Raw genomic sequence first — 17,271 nt, 5'->3', positions numbered from 1 at the left:
GCAATATTAAAACAAAGATGAATATGTTGTCAAGAGGCATCTGAACAATCTCCAGCAGTGCCGAGGTTCGCATTTCCCCTTTCCTCTCCGATGCATTTGAGACTTTAATGCTTACTATGTTTATTTAAGCATTTTATTCTGAGACCCCAAACTAATTTGCACAGTTGAAGCAGGAAATAGAATGGGTGGAAACATGCGGGTGTCTGTTATTAGCATCATGCATGTCATATGCGAATAGAAATGCTCTAAAAATTCAATACCGTATACAGGCATGTGCATCGTCATGCAAAATAAGTCTCTATTGGCCTTATTTTTGAACGCGCGAATGCAGCTCCTAAATATGAGGTGAAAACAACTCCTAGGCTGAATCGCGCGATAGAACGAAAGCGGCTTTAAACCCAGAGACTACAGTTTCCGGCATGCCTCGACGCCACATGTGATTAGCGGCAACTAGAACTACATCTCCCGGCGTGCCCTGGTCTCACGTGTGATTTGCTGCGGAACGAACTACATCTCCCGGCAGGCTGCGGAAGGGGGTCGAGTAGGAGGGCCGCTGCTCCGGCCTCCCGCGGCTTCTGGAAGCCGGGCAGGTCCCACTTTGGAGAGGATGGAAGTGTCCGGGGACGCCGGGGTACCAGAATCTGGCGAGATCCGGACTCTAAAGCCGTGTCTGCTGCGCCGCAACCACAGCCGCGAACAGCACGGCGTGGCCGCCTCCTGCCTCGAAGACCTGAGGAGCAAGGGTTGGCTCGGGACCCCGGGCGAGGGGGTAGGGGAGCTGGGGCCGGGAGAGGACGTCCAGCTGGGGCGAGGCGGGGTCAGGAGAGGCGACGTGGGGATTCCTGTAGCTCGGGTGGAGCCTTGGAACAGAAATGGTCCAAGTGGGCTTAGCGATTTACAGATTTCAGGCGCTTGAGCGTAATTAATCTCGTGTGAGACTCCACAGTGGTGGGAAGAGAGCCAGGAAGCAAAGTGCACATTAAGCCAGACTCGGCTTAGGTCTCTTGCCTGAAATCACTTAGATGTTGGAGCAAGAGGAGCCCATTGGGTTCCTGCCACTCCGGCACACTCGGGTGGTACAAGAACCCCCAGCTGAGCCCACAGCGGGGTGGGGAGGGGTTTCCACCTTCCACTCTGGCAGGAACCTATGCGGGAAAGAGGGAGCTGCTACTGACCATTTCTGGAGGTCCAGACAAGGAACGTGAGTTGTAAGTGACGGAGCCGACGGAAGTTCCGAGCCCGGCCCCATACTTTTACCAGCTGCTTGGCCTTGCAGTTAACCGTCTCTCAACCCTCAGTTTTCTCATCAGCAAACTGGGTATAGTATTTACAGCCCTGCTTCAAAGGATTGTTGCTTCTCTCAAATAAGCTGATATATTTAAGTGACTTGCAAGTCTTATTAGCCGGTAGCAACAAATTGCTTACCTAAAGAAGTTTGACAGGTTAAATGTGTGAGCCGGCCCCAGGCATGTAGTCACAGTGTGTGTCAGAGGGGACAGTTGCTTACTCTCAGTCACCAACAGAGATCATATGGAAATTTTCAGAGGCCCATGAACAGCGAATGCATCATAAATGCTTTGGTGACATGGATTTTGCATATAAGCATTTATGTATGTTTTTCCTGACATTAGATTACTTCTAATTCCCCTTCAGTGCCTTGGCTGGATGTGCGTGGCACAGAGGCTCGTGTTCTCTGCAGCCCAGCCCATACATACCTTGCTGTTCTATTGGGTGGTAGACAACACTGCTGAAGGATATTTGTAGTCTCTTGGCTATTTCTGCCCACTCCAGTCTCGTTAGTATTTGAAGCATTGCTATCACTAAATGGGATAGCACAGACCTGTCCTGGAGAAAACCTCTCGGCCAATGATAATATGAAAAGCTACTGATAGAAGCTTCCACTTCTTTTATACTTTCCCATAGGTTAAAAAAGAAGCTGCTAAGGAAGATATTGTGAAGAACAAAAAGCATTTTCTTTTTTTTTTTTGAGACGGAGTCTCGCTGTGTCGCCCAGGCTGGAGGGCAGTGGCAGGATCTCAGCTCACTGCAAGCTCCGCCTCCCAGGTTCACGCCATTCTCCTGCTCAGCCTCTGGAGTAACTGGGACTACAGGCGCCTACCACCTCGCCCGGCTAATTTTTTGTACTTTCTTAGTAGAGACGGGGTTTCACTGTGTTAGCCAGGATGGTCTTGATTTCCTGACCTCGTGATCTTCCCACCTCGGCCTCCCAAAGTGCTGGGATTACAGGCGTGAGCCACCGCGCCTGGTGTTTTTGGTGTATTTTTTGACATTCGTCACATAGAATTTAAGAGGACAACTGAGGGCCGGGCGTGATGGCTCACGCCTGGAATCCCAGCACTTCAGGAGGCTGAGGCGGGCAGATCAGGAGGTCAGGAGATTGAGACCATCCTGGCTAACATGAAGAAACCACGTCTCTACTAAAAACACAAAAAAATTTGCTGGTCGGCCGGGCGCGGTGGCTCAAGCCTGTAATCCCAGCACTTTGGGAGGCCGAGACAGGCGGATCACGAGGTCAGGAGATCGAGACCATCCTGGCTAACACGGTGAAACCCCCGTCTCTACTAAAAAATACAAAAAACTAGCCGGGCGAGGTGGCGGGCGCCTGTAGTCCCAGCTACTCGGGAGGCTGAGGCAGGAGAATGGCGTGAACCCGGGAGGTGGAGCTTGCAGTGAGCTGAGATCCGGCCACTGCACTCCAGCCTGGGCAACAGAGTGAGACTCCGTCTCAAAAAAAAAAAAATTTGCTGGTCGTGGTGATGGGCGCCTGAAATCCCAGCTACTCAGGAGGCTGAGGCAGGAGAAAGATGTGAACCCAGGAGGCGGAGCTTGCAGTGAGCCAAGATACACCACTGCACTCCAGCCTGGGCAACAGAGTGAGACTCCATCTCAATAATAAAAAAGAAAAAAAGAGGACAACTGAATAAATGAATGAGAGACTGCTTGTTCGCAGGGAATCAGACCAGACTTTGGTTGTTCATTCCAGTAAAAACTCAAATGCGTACCACACGTGAGTGCAGAGTAGCTGGAGTAAACATACTTTCAGGAGCCAGACTTTGTGGGTTTAAGTCCCAGCTTTGCCACTTCCGGCGTGATCCTGGACCAGTTACTTAACCTCTCTGAGCCTTGGGTTCATCATCTATAAAACAGAACTAATAATAGTACCTACTTTACAGGATTATTATGAGATTAAATACTGTATATGAAAAGCACTTAGGCCAGACATGGTGGCTCACGCCTGTAGTCCCAGCACTCTGGGAGGCTGAGGCAGGTAGATCATTAGGTCAGGAGTTCCAGACCAGGCTGGCCAAGATGGTGAAACCCCATCTCTACTAAAAATACAAAAATTAGCCAGGCACAGTGGCCAGCGCCTGTAATCCCAGCTACTTGGGAGACTAAGGCAGAGAATTGCTTGAACCCGGGGGGAGGCGGAGGTTGCAGTGAGCCAAGATTGTACCACTGCACTCCAGCCTGGGCGACAGAGTGAGACTACGTCTAAAAAAAAAAAAAAAAAAAGAAAAAAGAAAAGCACTTAGGGCTGGGCGCATGGCTCACGCCTCTAATCCCAGCACTTTGGGAGGCCAAGGCAGGCGGATCACAAGGTCAGGAGTTTGAGACCAGCCTGGTCAACATGGTGAAACCACATCTCTACTAAAAATACAAAAATTAGCCGGACACGGTGGTGCACACCTATAATCCCAGCTACTCGGGAGGCTGAGACAGGAGTATCACTTGAACCTGGGAGGCAGAGGTTGCAGTGAGCCGAGATCATACCACTGCACTCCAGCCTGGTTAACAGAGTGAGACCCTGCTACCAAAAAACAACAAAAAAGAAAGAAAAGAAAAGAACACTTAGAACAGAATCAGGCATGTGATGAGTGTTCTATTAGTGCTAGAAGTGATGATTGTTATTCTAGTTGTTACCTACCAGGAGTTCTGCTCAGCTCTGGAGCCATACCTACTTGAGGTGCAGGGACAGATACACTTTCCTTATGGTTATTTGTCATTTGCCAAATATTTTCTTCTTTTCAGCCTGTGACATTCTGGCCATTGATAAGTCCCTGACACCAGTCACCCTGGTCCTGGCAGAGGATGGCACCATAGTGGATGATGACGATTACTTTCTGTGTCTACCTTCCAATACTAAGTTTGTGGCGTTGGCCAATAATGAGAAATGGGCCTACAACAATTCAGGTGAGAACCTCTGGCCATATCGAAAACGGCCTATGCAGTACAGCATCCATCATGATTACTTTCACTGCACAGACAGTTGCCATTTGTCTGGCTTTTTAAGCATTTGTTCAACAAACATTTACTGAGCATTTTCTATGTGCCAGCCATGGTGCTGAGTCCTGGGGATAAAGATGAATGAGGCCAGGCATGGTGGGCAGGTCACCTGAGATCAGAAGTTTGAGACCAGCCTGGCCAACATGGCGAAAGCCCATCTCTACTGAAAATACAAAAACTAGCTGAGCATGGTGGCAGGCACCTGTAATACCAGCTACTTGGGAGGCTGAGGCGGGAGAATTGCTTGAACCTGGGAGGTGGAGGTTGCAGTGAGCTGAGGTGGTGCCGCTGCACTCCATCCTGGGCGACAGAGCGAGACTGTGTCTCAAAAAAAAAAAAAAAAAAATAGATGAATGAGACATGGGCCCAGTTCTCAACTAAGTCATGGACAGACAGCAACTAAAATGCAGCCTGGCAGGGAGCTCAGTGCTGCAGGCTGCAGTCCGGCTGTTTAGATCTGGATCCTGGCTCTACCATTTACTAGCCAGGTGACCTTGTGCACATTACATAACCTCTCATTGCCTTGTTGACATCATAATTATAGAACCTGTCCCCTAAGATTGTTGTAAGGAAAATATAGTACATATCAAACCAGGCTTTCTCAATGATACTGTTGACATTTGGGGCTGGAGTTGTGGAGAGGATGCTTTTTGTATTGTAGGATGTTCAGCAGCATCCTAGATATTAGGAACTTCCCCCACAACTATGATAACCAAGAATAAATAACTCCAGATATTGTCAGATGTCTCCTGGGGGGCAAAATCGCTCCCACTTGAGAACCACTGATATGAAGCATTTAGATCTTACCTGGCGCATAGTTAAGGACTCAATAAATGTTACCTGTCACTGTCATCATCATCATCACAGGAGATATAAAGGGGACTAACATTGGTGACCAAGGATCAAGAAGTGTCTTGAGAGGGGATTACTTTTAGGGAGGGACTTAAAAAAAAGTGTCTTGAAGTGTGCCACAAAATTGAGGAAAGTATCCTACAGCAGTGGCCCTACCAGCCACCTTTGTACTCAGGCCTAAGGGGCAGCAATTGATGGCTACAGCTCCCCCAGTTAAAGAAGGGACCAGGCTGGGTGCGGTGGCTCAGGCCTGTAATCCTAGCACTTTGGGAGGCCAAGACGGGCGGATCACGAGGTCAGGAGATCAAGACCATCCTGGCTAACACAGTGAAACCCCATCTCTACTAAAACATACAAAAAATTTGCCGGGCATGGTGGTGGGCGCCTGTAGTCCCAGCTACTCGGGAGGCTGAGGCAGGAGAATGGTGTGAACCCGGGAGGTGGAGCCTGCAGTGAGCCAAGATCACACCACTGCACTCCAGTCTGGGCGACAGAGTGAGACTCCATCTCAAAAAAAAAAAGGGCAGGTACAGTGGCTCACGCCTATAATCCCAGCACTTTGGGAGGCCGAGGCGGGCGGATCACCTTAGGTCAGGAGTTCAAGACCAGCCTGACCAACATGGAGAAACCCCATCTCTACTAAAAATACAAAATTAGCCGGGCGTGGTGGCACATGCCTGTAATCTCAGCTACTCGGGAGGCTGAAGCAGGAGAATCGCTTGAACCCAGTAGGCAGAGGTTGTGGTGAGCCGAGATCACGCCATTGCACTCCAGCCTGGGCAACAAGAATGAAACTGTCCCAAAAAAAAAAGGGACCAAGCACCAGAGAAATGCTGGCAAAAATGACTGTTTTTGTTTACAAAAACAGGATACACCTGGACGCACAGAAACCAAAAGGAGAAGTGTGATGGGATTCTGTGTATGTGTGACCATACATTGGGTTTAAATGGCTTCTTTCTATGGAAGAATACAGAGCCATTGCACACAGAAATAAAGATGAAAGAGGGTCAGGCACGGTGGCTCACACCTGTAATCCCAGCACTTTGGGAGACCGAAGCAGGAGAATCACTTGAAATCAGGAGTTTGAGACCAGCATGGCCAACATGGAGAAACTCCGTCTCTACTAAAAATACCAGAATTAGCTGGGCATGATGGTGGGCACCTGTAATCCCAGCTACTTGGAAGGCTGAGGCAGGAGAATCGCTTGAACCTGGGAGGTGGAGGTTGCAGTGAGCCAAGATCGTGCCACTGCACTCCAGCCTGGGCAACAGAGTGAGACTGTCTCAAAAAAAAAAAAAAAAAGATGAAAGAAGAGGGAAAATCAAGGTCCTAGATGGAGATTGGCCCTCCTGTGAATCCTTGAGATAAGATGCTTCTTTCCCATTGAAATTAATCTAGATCCTCAAGAGGTCTGTGTGTGCTTGGAGTGGAGGTGAAAACAGCACTTCAGGTTGTTCTGTGACTGGCATTTTCTCCCATGTGTCAGATGGAGGTACAGCTTGGATTTCCCAAGAGTCCTTTGATGTAGATGAAACAGACAGGGGAGCAGGGTTGAAGTGGAAGAATGTGGCCAGGCAGCTGAAAGAAGATCTGTCCAGCATCATCCTCCTATCAGAGGAAGACCTCCAGGTAAGCCTCCTCCACAATCTGCCGCAATGCTCATCTGGCCTCTGCCCCCCGCCCAGCACCTTCTTAGCTTCCATACTTGCCATAACAATTTCTTTGTTTTAATCTTAATTTTTAAATAATTCTTAAATTACAACTAAGATTTTTCATCTTTTCCTTCTCACCTAGAGTGATTTTTCAACCCTCATCATGAAGCAGAATTACCTGTGGATTTTTTTTCTTTTTTATTTTTGAGACACGGTCTTACTCTGTCGCCTGGGCTGGAGTGCAGTGGTGCGATCTCAGCTCACTGCAACCTCCACCTCCCGGGTTCAAGTGATTCTCCTGCCTCATCATCCCGGCTAGCTGGAATCACAGGTGCACACCAACATGCCCAGCTAATTTTGGTATTTTTAGTAGAGATGGGGTTTCATCATGTTGGCCAGGCTGGTCTTCAACTCCTCATCTCAAGTGATCCACCTGCCTCAGCCTCCTAAACTGCTGGGATTACAGGCGTGAGCCACCATGCCTGGCCAAATTTTTTTTTTAATGCAAATGCCTGGGATCCACCCTAAACCTAGTTAGGTGGACGCTGGGGTCAGGGATGCCCTGCTAGAGAATGTAGCATTGTAGTAGCTGGCTTCACATACCAGCGCTATCACCACGACTTTGAGCCAGAAGCTTAGCTTCTCTCCTTGTGTTTTCTCTCTAGTAAGGCTGGGATAGGCCAGGCATGGTGACTCACACCTGTAATCTCAGCACTTTGGGAGGCCAAGGTGGGCGGATCACGAGGTCAGGAGATCAAGACCATGCTGGCTAACACGGTGAAACCCCATCTCTACTAAAAATACAAAAAATTAGCCGGGCGTGGTGGCAGGCGCCTATAGTCCCAGCTACTCGGGAGGCTGAGACAGGAGAATGGCGTGAACCCGGGAGGCAGAGCTTGCAGTGAGCTGAGATTGCGCCACTGCACTCCAGCCCGGGTGACAGAGTGGGACTCCGTCTCAAAAAAAAAAAAGATTGGGATAAAAAAAGTATGTTTTCATTCAAAGAAAATTTCTCTTTGAGACAGGGTCTTGCTCTGTCACCCAGTGCAGTGGCATGATCATAGCTCACTGCATCCTCGACCTCCTGGCCTCAAGCCATCCTCCCACCTCAGCCTCTCGGGTAGCTGAGACTGTAGGCTTCAACCACCAAACTGGGCTGTTTTTTCTTTTAATTTTTGTAGGCCAGGTGCAGTGGCTCATACCTGTAATCCTAGCACTTTGGGAGGCCAAGGTGAGCAGATTGCCTGAGTTCAGGAGTTGGATGTGGTAAAACCCTATGTCTACAAAAATTAGCTGGGTGTGGTGGCATGTGCCTATAGTTCCAGCTACTCAGGAAACTGAGGTGGGAGGATCACTTGAGCCCAGGTGGTCAAGGCTTCAGTGAGCCATGACTATACCACACCAATCTGGGCAACAGAGCAAGACTCTCAAAAAAAAAAAATAATAAGGCCCGGCACGGTGGCTCACACCTATAATCCCAGAACTTTAGGAGGCCGAGGTGGGCAGATCACGACCCCAAAAGATCAAGATCATCCTGGCAAACATGGTGCCAAAAGATCAAGACCATCCTGCAAACATGGTGAAACCCTGTCTTTACTAAAAATAGAGCCAGACGCAGTGGCTCACACCTGTAATCCCAGCACTTCGGGAGGCCGAGGTGGGTGGATCATAAGGTCAGGAGTTCAAGAGCAACCTGGCCAAGATGGTGAAACCCAGTCTCTACTAAAAATATAAAAATTAGCCAGGCGTGGTGGCGAGCACCTGTAATCCCAGCTACTCGGGAGGCTGAGGCAGGAGAATCACTTGACCTGGGAGGCGGAGGTAGCAGTGAGCAGAGATCACGCCACTGCATTTTAGCCTGGGAGGCAGAGCAAGACTCTGTCTCAAAAAACAAAAAAATACAAAACTTAGCTGGGCGTGATGGCGTGTGCCTGTAGTCCCAGCGACGCGGTAGGCTGAGGCAAGAGAATAGTTTGAACCCAGAGGCGGAGGTTGCAGTGAGCTGAGATCACATCATTGCACTCCAGCCTGGTGACAGCAAGACTCCATCTCAAAAAAATTAATTTTTTATAGAGATGAGGTCTTCACATGTTGCCTAGGCTGGTCTTGAACTCCTGGGCTCAGGCAATCCTCCCACCGTGGCCTCCCAAAGTGCTGGGATTATTGACATGAGCCTCTGCGCTTGGCCCCGAAAATGTTGATTGAGGCCGGGCGCGGTGGCTCACGCCTGTAATCCCAGCACTTTGGGAGGCCGAGGCGGGTGGATCACGAGGTCAGGAGATCGAGACCATCCTGGCTAACATGGTGAAACCCCGTCTCTACTAAAAATACAAAAAACTAGCTGGGCGTGGTGGCGGGCGCCTGTAGTCCCAGCTACTCGGAGGCTGAGGCAGGAGAATGGCGTGAACCTGGGAGGCGGAGCTTGCAGTGAGCCGAGATCGTGCCACTGCACTCCAGCCTGGGTGACACAGCGCGAGACTCCGTCTCAAAAAAAAAAAAAAAAAAAAAAAGAAAATGTTGATTGAGCCCCATCCTGTGCCTGTCATGGTTCCATGCACTGGGCGTGCAGCGGCGAACAAGCCAGACACAGTCTCTGCTCTAATGGTGCTTGTATTCTGATGAAGGGAGGCAGAAAACAACAGGAAAGCATATCAGACGGTGGTATGCGGAGAGTGATGGGGGCTACTCTAGATTGGAACATGGAGGAAGTCCTCTTTGAGGAAATGATTTCTTGGTGGTGTTTTGGTTTGGTTTGGTTTGGTTTGGTTTGGTTTGGTTTGGTTTGAGACAGGGTCTAGCTCTGTTATCCAGGCCGGAGTGCAGTAGTGTGATCTCGGCTCACTGCAACCTCTACCTGCTGGGCTCAAGCAATCCTCCCACCTCAGCCTCCCAAGCAGCTGGGACCACAGGCGTACTCTACCATGCCCGGCTAATTTTTATATTTTTGGTAAAGGCAGGGTTTCAACATGTTGCCCAGGCTGGTCTTAAACTCCTGGGCTCAAGCAATCCTCCTGCCTCAGCCTCCCAGAGTGCTGGGATTATAGGTGTAAGCCACTACACCCGACCCTTCTTCCCAATTTTAACACTAATATAGAAGAAAACTGGAAAAATCACATGCTTTTCTCTTGACTCTCAGCCAACCATCATAGTAAGTAACTTTGGGAAATGGATTCAGTGAGTTCTGAAATGGATGTATTTGAGAGGTAGAACCGGGCACGGTGTAGGCCGGGCACGGTGGCTCACACCTGTAATCCTAGCACTTTGGGAGGCCAAGGTGGGTAGATCACCTGAGGTCAGGAGTTTGAGACCAGCCTGGCCAACATGGCAAAACCCCGACTTCACTAAAAATACAAAAATTAGCTGGGCTTGGTGGCACACACCTGTAATCCCAGCTACTAGGAAGGCTGAGGCAGGAAAATTGCTTGAACCTGGGAGGCGGAGGTTGCAGTGAGCCAAGATCGCGCCATCTCCCTCCAGCCTGGGCAACAGAGCAGACTCATCTCAAAAACAAGAAAGTCCTTGTAGATTTCTCAGCGTCTGTTTGTTTTTTAGATGCTTGTTGACGCTCCCTGCGCAGACCTGGCTCAGGAACTACTCCAGAGTTGTGCCACTGTCCAGCAGCTGCAGCACACACTCCAACAAGTGCTTGACCAAAGAGAGGAAGTGCGTCAGTCCAAGCAGCTCCTGCAGCTGTACCTCGAGGCTTTGGAGAAAGAGGGCAGCCTCTTGTCAAAGCAGGAAGGTAGGACTCTCTGCAGGCAGAGTTACTCTGAGAATTCAGGGCTGATGGAGGCATCCCTTGGGAGGACACTATTTGTGATGCAGCCAGAGCCACTGAAGCCACAGCTGCTGGGATGCGGGAAGGGCACGTTTCTCTCTTGCCCAGCCAATTATTGTGGCGAGTTGGTCATGTGGCTGTATGGTCACACCACATCTGATCTCTGTCTCGTGTCTCCTTTGCAGAGTCCAAAGCTGCCTTGGGTGAGGAGGCAGATGCAGTAGACACGGGTATCAGCAGAGAGACCTCCTCGGACATCACGCTGGCGAGCCACATCCTTACTGCACTGAGGGAGAAGCCGGCTCCAGAGCTGAGCTTATCTAGTCAGGATTTGGAGGTGGGCGGAAACCAGGGTCACTGAGCTACAGAGAAGGACATGCCCTGGGATGTAGTAGTACCATGCAGAGACGTGTGGACCCTTTTGTTCACCTCTGCGGACTGTGAATCCTAGCTGCCAATTTGCCTATTCTATGCCCCAGCATTTGCAAAAATCTCATTAGTCTAAATCAAAATAGCTTTAAAGAAAAATGCATACACTTTTCAGATCATCTGACAGACTCTGGTCCCAGGTTGGTAATGAAATGACTGTTCCTGACAGGGAGGAATAGCGGGGCCCAACCTTCTGAGATGGCTTCTGGTTCTTTCCGTGGTTAAAGAAGATCTATAGTCCATCCTGAGGTCTGTCAATGTCACAGGAAAAGGCAAACTTGAGGGATCGTCGCCTGCTGGCTAAGAACAGGGAACTAAAAGCTTGAGGAAGGGGACCCGCCAGGGTGGGTGCTACTTCTGATTCTTTGTCCTTGTCCCTGTCACAAGTACCTCCCTATTGTAGATAGAAGGGAAGGAAACTGTTGACTTGAACTCGGTTAAATTTCCTGAAGGTGGAGGACCTTAGAGTTGCTCCAAGTAAACTTTGCAAGGACTGCTTCCTGTTGGTGTTGTAAGAAAAGGCCCATGCTTGGCCAGGCACAGTGGCTCACACCTGTTAATGCCAGCACTTTAGGAGGCCGAGGCAGGTGGATCACCTGAGGTCAGGAGTTCGAGACCAGCCTGACCAACATGGTGAAACCCCATCTTTACTAAAAATACAAATATTAGCCTGGCGTGGTGGCGGGAGCTGGGGCAAGAGAATCACTTGAACCCAGGAGGCAGAGATTGCAGTGAGCCAAGATCGCACCACTGCACTCCAGCCTGGGCGACAAGAGTGAAAACTCATCTTAAAAAAGCCCATGACGGCCAGGCGCCGTGGCTCACGCCTGTAATCCCAACACTTTGGGAGGCCGAGACGGGTGGATCATGAGGTCAGGAGATCGAGACCATCCTGGCGAACATAGTGAGACCCCATCTCTACTAAAAAAAAATACAAAAAAATTAGCCGGGCATGGTGGCCAGTGCCTGTAGTCCCAGCTACTTGGGAGGCTGAGGCAGGAGAATGGCATGAACCCGGAAGGCGGAGCTTGCAGTGAGCGGAAATCGCACCACTCTACTCCAGCCTGGGCAACAGAGCGAGACTCTGTCAAAAAAAAAAAAAAAAAGCTCATGGCAATTGATGGTAAAGGAAACCCGGCATTTCAGTGTGAAGAGGTAACATAAACAGGTACTGCCTCATCGCACTCCCCAAAAGAGAGTCAGGAGAGCAGCAGGAGAGGCGCACAGAAGGCCCAGTTCTCAGGGGTTCTTATTCTTGCTACAGTTGGTTACCAGGGAAGACCCCAAAGCACTGGCTGTTGCTTTGAACTGGGACATAAGGAAGACGGAGACTGTTCAAGAGGCCTGTGAGCGGGAGCTCGCCCTGCGCCTGCAGCAGATGCAGAGCTTGCATTCCCTCCGGAGCATCTCGGCAAGGAAGGCCTCACCACCTGGAGAACGGCAGAATCCTAAGCGAGCCAAACAGGAGCCCACATAGCAGCAGCGGGAAGTGTGCCAAGGAAGCTCTGTGGCATTGTTATTGGTAGACTCCCTCAGCCTCATCATTTGACTACCTATGTACTACTCTACCCCCACCTTAGAGCACCTTCCAGAAAAGCTATTCCAGGTCTCAACATATGCCCTTCCACCAATTTTTTTTTTTTTTTAGCCCCACCAGCTTCAGGACTTCTGCCAATTTTCAGTGATGTAGCTGCATCAACAATATCCCACCTCCTCTAATTACATATTATGTTCTCTGTTCAAAAGTAATTGGCAGTGATTGGCCAGGCGCGGTGGCTCACACCTGTAATCCCAACACTTTGGGAGGCCGAGGCTGGCAAGTTCACAAGGTCAGGAGATAGGGACCATCCTGGCTAACGCGGTGAAACCCCATCTCTACTAAACATACAAAAAAATTAGCCTGGCATGGTGGCGGGCGCCTGTAGTCCTAGGTACTCGAGAGGCTGAGGCAGGAGGATGGTGTGAACCCGGGAGGCAGAACTTGCAATGAGCTGAGATTGCACCACTGCACTCCAGCCTGGGTGATAGAGTGAGGCTCCATCTCACCAAAAAAAAAAAAAAGTAATTGGCAGTGACTATGGGTGCACACCTAACATTTAGCCCTGCCCCATATGGAACAGTTAAAAAAAAAAAAAAAAAGAAAGTCCGGGCGTGGCACGGTGGCTCACGCTTGTAAGCCCAGCACTTTGGGAGGCCGAGGTGGGTGGATCACGAGGTCAGGAGATCGAGACCATTCTGGCTAACACAGTGAAACCCGTCTCTACTAAAAGTACAAGACATTAGCCGGGCTTGGTGGCAGGAGCCTGTAGTCCCAGCTACTCAGGAGGCTGAGGCAGGAGAGTCCCTTGAACCAGGAGGCAGAGCTTGCAGTGAGCCAAGATTACGCCACTGCACTCCAGCCTGGCGACAGAGTGACACTCCATCTCAAAAAAAAAAAAAAAAGGCCAGGCACCACGGTGGCTCACACCTTTAATCCCAGCACTTTGGAGGCTGATGTGGGCGAATCATCTGAGGTCAGGAGTTCGAGACCAACCTGGCCAATATGGTGAAACCCCAGCTACTTGGGAGGCAGAGGTTGCAGCGAGCTGAGAGCGTGTCACTGCACTCCAGCCTGGGCAACAGAGCGAGGCTCCGTATCTCAAAAAAAAAAAAAAGTTTTGTTTTGTTTTTTTGAGACAGAGTCTCACTCTGTCACCTAGTCTGGAGTGCAGTGGTACACTCTCAGCTCACTGCAACCTCCACCTCCCAGGTTCAAGCAATTCTCTTGTTTCAGCCTCCCAAGTAGCTGGGATTACAGGCGGGCGCCACCATGCCCGGCTAATTTTTGTATTTTTAGTAAGGACAGGGTTTTGTTACTTTGGCCAGGCTGGTCTCAAACTCCTGACCTCAGGTGATCCACCCGCCTCAGCCTCCCAAAGTGTTGAGATTACAGGCGTAAGCCACCACCCCTGGCCCAGAAAAAAATAATTTTTTTAATAAAGTAATTGTCAGCTTAGACAACATAGCAAGACTCTCTCTACAAAAAAAAATTTTAAGTTAGCCAGGCATAGTCCTAGCTACTCAGGCTGAGGTAAGAGGATCGCTTGAGTCCAGGAGTTGAAGGCTGCAGTGAGCTCTGATCATGCCACCACACTCCAGCCTGGATGACAGAGTAAGACCCTACTTTTCTTTTTTTTAAAAAGGTAATTGTCAAGGGCAATGAAAAGAAATGGTCGTATTTGCAAATCATTATCCTTATTCTGAAGATAGCACTGCAGAATTTTAAGCACAGATAGTGGTGAAGATGGGACATTACAGAGTGCTGATTATGGCCACAAACTTGTTTCTCCAGTTAATGAACTGTTTTATTTGTTGGTTTAAAGATCCACATTAAGCTTGTAGACCATAGGGACATATGGAAAGTCCATTTCTAATATCTAATTCAGTATTGTTAAATTATATCTTACCACTATGAAACTTCAGTTTTCTAATTGCTTTATCAGCAGGGGGTATAAAAGGTCATTAAAGCAATTTCCGTGTGCTATGACTCCAAGTCTCTGGGTGTGAAGCAGAGCAAGCCTGGTTAGTCCTATCTCCATACAGACTGGTTCTGCAGGTTTGGTAATCTATAGTACACTCCTTGCAGGGAAAAGGTAATGACTTATCATGGACTTACTTGACCGTTTTTTATGCATGCTTAGAGGAAAACAGAATGCTATTAAGAGATTCATTGGCGGCCGGGCGCGGTGGCTCAAGCCTGTAATCCCAGCACTTTGGGAGGCCGAGACGGGTGGATCACGAGGTCAGAAGATCGAGACCATCCTGGCGAACACGGTGAAACCCCGTCTCTACTAAAAAATACAAAAAACTAGCCGGGCGAGATGGCGGGCGCCTGTAGTCCCAGTTACTTGGGAGGCTGAGGCAGGAGAATGGCGGGAACCCGGGAGGCGGAGCTTGCAGTGAGCTGAGATCCGGCCACTGCACTCCAGCCCGGGCGACAGAGCGAGACTCCGTCTCACAAAAAAAAAAAAAAAAAAAAAAAAAAGAGATTCATTGGCTAGTTATTAAGTAAAGAAATATCACAATAGGCCGGGCGCAGTGACTAACACCTGTAATCCCAGCATTTTGAGAGGCCGAGGCGGGTGGATCACCTGAGGTCAGGAGTTCAAGACAAGCCTAGCCAACATGGTGAAACCCCATCCCTACTAAAATTATAAAAAATTAGCCGGGTGTCGTGGTACACGCCTGTAGTCCTAGTTACTTGGGAGGCTGAGGCACGACAATTGCTTGAACCCAGGAAGTGGAGGTGGAGGTGAGCCAAAATTGTGCCACTGTACTCCAGCCTGGGTGACAGAGTGAGACACTGTCACGAAAAAAAAAAAAGAAAGAAAGAAATATCACAATATGTCACAATAGGCCGGGCGCAGTGGCTCACACCTGTAATCTCAGCACTTTGGGAGGCCGAGGCAGACGGATCACCTGAGGTCAGGAGTTTGAGACCGGCCTGGCCGACGTGACAAAACCCCGTCTACTAAAAATACAAAAATTAGCCGATCGTGATGGTGGGCACCTGTAATCCCAGCTACCCAGGAGGCTGAGGCATGATAATCACTTGAACCCAGGAGATGGAGAGTGTAGTGAGCTGAGATCCTGCCACTGCGCTCCAGTCTGGGCAACAGAGCAAGACTGTCTCAAAAAAAAAATTATCACAGTAAGTCCTAGGGTAAAGATGGGGATACAGAAAACAATTAAGTAGAAAACAACTGTTTCCTGTGATTCAAGGAGGGCTTAGATGTACTCAGCATCCTTTTACTAATGTCCTCCATTGGCTCTCACTAGCCCCAACATTTCCCTTTTTATAGCTTATTTTGTAATGCCTCCTTGATTATCCTTTAATAGAAGCCATCGCTGGTAATCTACCCTCATACTTACAGAAGCCCCAGTTATCAATGTAATGCCCCAAATGTACTATTTCAGGGCAAAAAGGAAAATAGTTTCCAATAAAGTGGCGTGTGTTTCACTGTCAGATGCTTGCACTTACGCATGGACTCGCTGTGTGTCTGACAGAGGCTGACTGGCACGCAGAGCACAGGGACTGTCAGCTCAGACACCACCAGCAGCATTGCCCTTGGGAGTGGGATTTCCCAGAACAGTAAATGTGTCTGTCCTTGATTTACAAAGTAGCTACATCCCTAGGAAATCCAGGGTACATGAAAACCCAACCATGTTACCCAGGCTGGTCTCAAACTCCAGGCCTCAAGCAATACTCCCACATCAGCTTCCCAGAGTTTTGGGATTACAGGCATGAGCCACCACACACAGCCAGAATATTTTCTTTCTGTCAGACACACAGAGCTTTCGTTGACTCATCTGGGCATTGGTATTGGTATTCTGTACTTGAAGCGAATTCACCAAGCGGCTGAACTGGATGGAAAATGGAAAATGTCCTGTGGATTTGGGAGTGAGACAAACCAGATTGAGTCTAACCTCTTAGTCTACGGCTCCAAGCTTGAAAGGGTTAAATGAAGTACTATATTTGTTTTGTTTTGTTTTGTTTGAACCTGTGGGTAATGGCACAGTGTCTGCTCACTGCAACCTCTATCTCCTGGGTTCAAGCGATTCTCTTGCCTCAGCCTCCAGAGTAGCTGGGATTACAGGCGCCCGCCACCACACCCGGCTAAATTTTTTTTTGTATTTTTAGTAGACACAGGGTTTCACCATGTTGGCTAGGCTGGTCTCAAACTTCTGACCTCAAGTGATCCACCTGCCTTGGCCTCCCAAAGTGCTGGGATTACAGGTGGTGAGCCACCGCGCCTGGCCTAAGTGAACTACTGTATGACCGACCGACCTGGGGAACATAGCAAGACCCCATCTCTACAAAAATTTAAAAACTAAAAATGAGCCGGGTGTAGTGGCACATGCCTGTAATCCTAGATACTCAGGAGGTCAAGGCAGAAGGATCACTTGAGCCCAGGAGTTTGAGGCTGCAATGAGCTATGATCGTGCCACTGCACTCCACCCTGGGTGACAGAGTGAGGCCCTGTCTCAAAATAAATAATCCAATCCCCCCTCAAAAAAGGAATGAAGTACTATAATGAGAAAAATCCTAGTACCTAATGTATAGTAGACAGTGGAGAGTGGTTCTCTTTCGTTTCTCAGGGGCAGACAGGGTGCTGGAGTCCTCTATCAAGAGTCAGTAGGGCAAAGACCTGTGAACTCTAGCCCAGATGTATAATGAATGTGGTCACAAACATATTGCCCCATTACCATTTACTT

At 49.2% G+C, this 17,271-nt stretch overlaps 1 protein-coding gene across 3 annotated transcripts in view; it reads left to right on the top strand.

Moving 5' to 3' along the window:
* The first annotated feature begins 487 nt into the window (after nucleotides 1-487).
* Nucleotides 488-17,271, top strand: part of DFFA (DNA fragmentation factor subunit alpha) — a 41,826-nt gene continuing 25,042 nt past the window's right edge. For 2 of the 3 annotated variants that reach the window (XR_004185781.1, XM_021941932.2), the window contains exons 1-5: nucleotides 488-743; nucleotides 4,051-4,212; nucleotides 6,644-6,786; nucleotides 10,362-10,551; nucleotides 10,773-10,924. Coding sequence is in view for 2 of the 3 variants with exons in the window: in XM_021941932.2 (XP_021797624.2) it covers nucleotides 608-743; nucleotides 4,051-4,212; nucleotides 6,644-6,786; nucleotides 10,362-10,551; nucleotides 10,773-10,924 (783 nt within the window). In the remaining variant the exon portion in view is untranslated. Of the gene's footprint in view, nucleotides 744-4,050; nucleotides 4,213-6,643; nucleotides 6,787-10,361; nucleotides 10,552-10,772; nucleotides 10,925-12,280; nucleotides 13,062-17,271 lie in introns of those variants that run through there. The other variant, XM_003891093.4, reaches the window with a different exon arrangement.

Source organism: Papio anubis, chromosome 1, assembly GCF_008728515.1.
Source record: "Papio anubis isolate 15944 chromosome 1, Panubis1.0, whole genome shotgun sequence".
NCBI lineage: Eukaryota > Metazoa > Chordata > Mammalia > Primates > Cercopithecidae > Papio > Papio anubis.
Note: the sequence above shows the minus strand (reverse complement) of the source record. Positions and strands in the feature narration are given on the sequence as shown.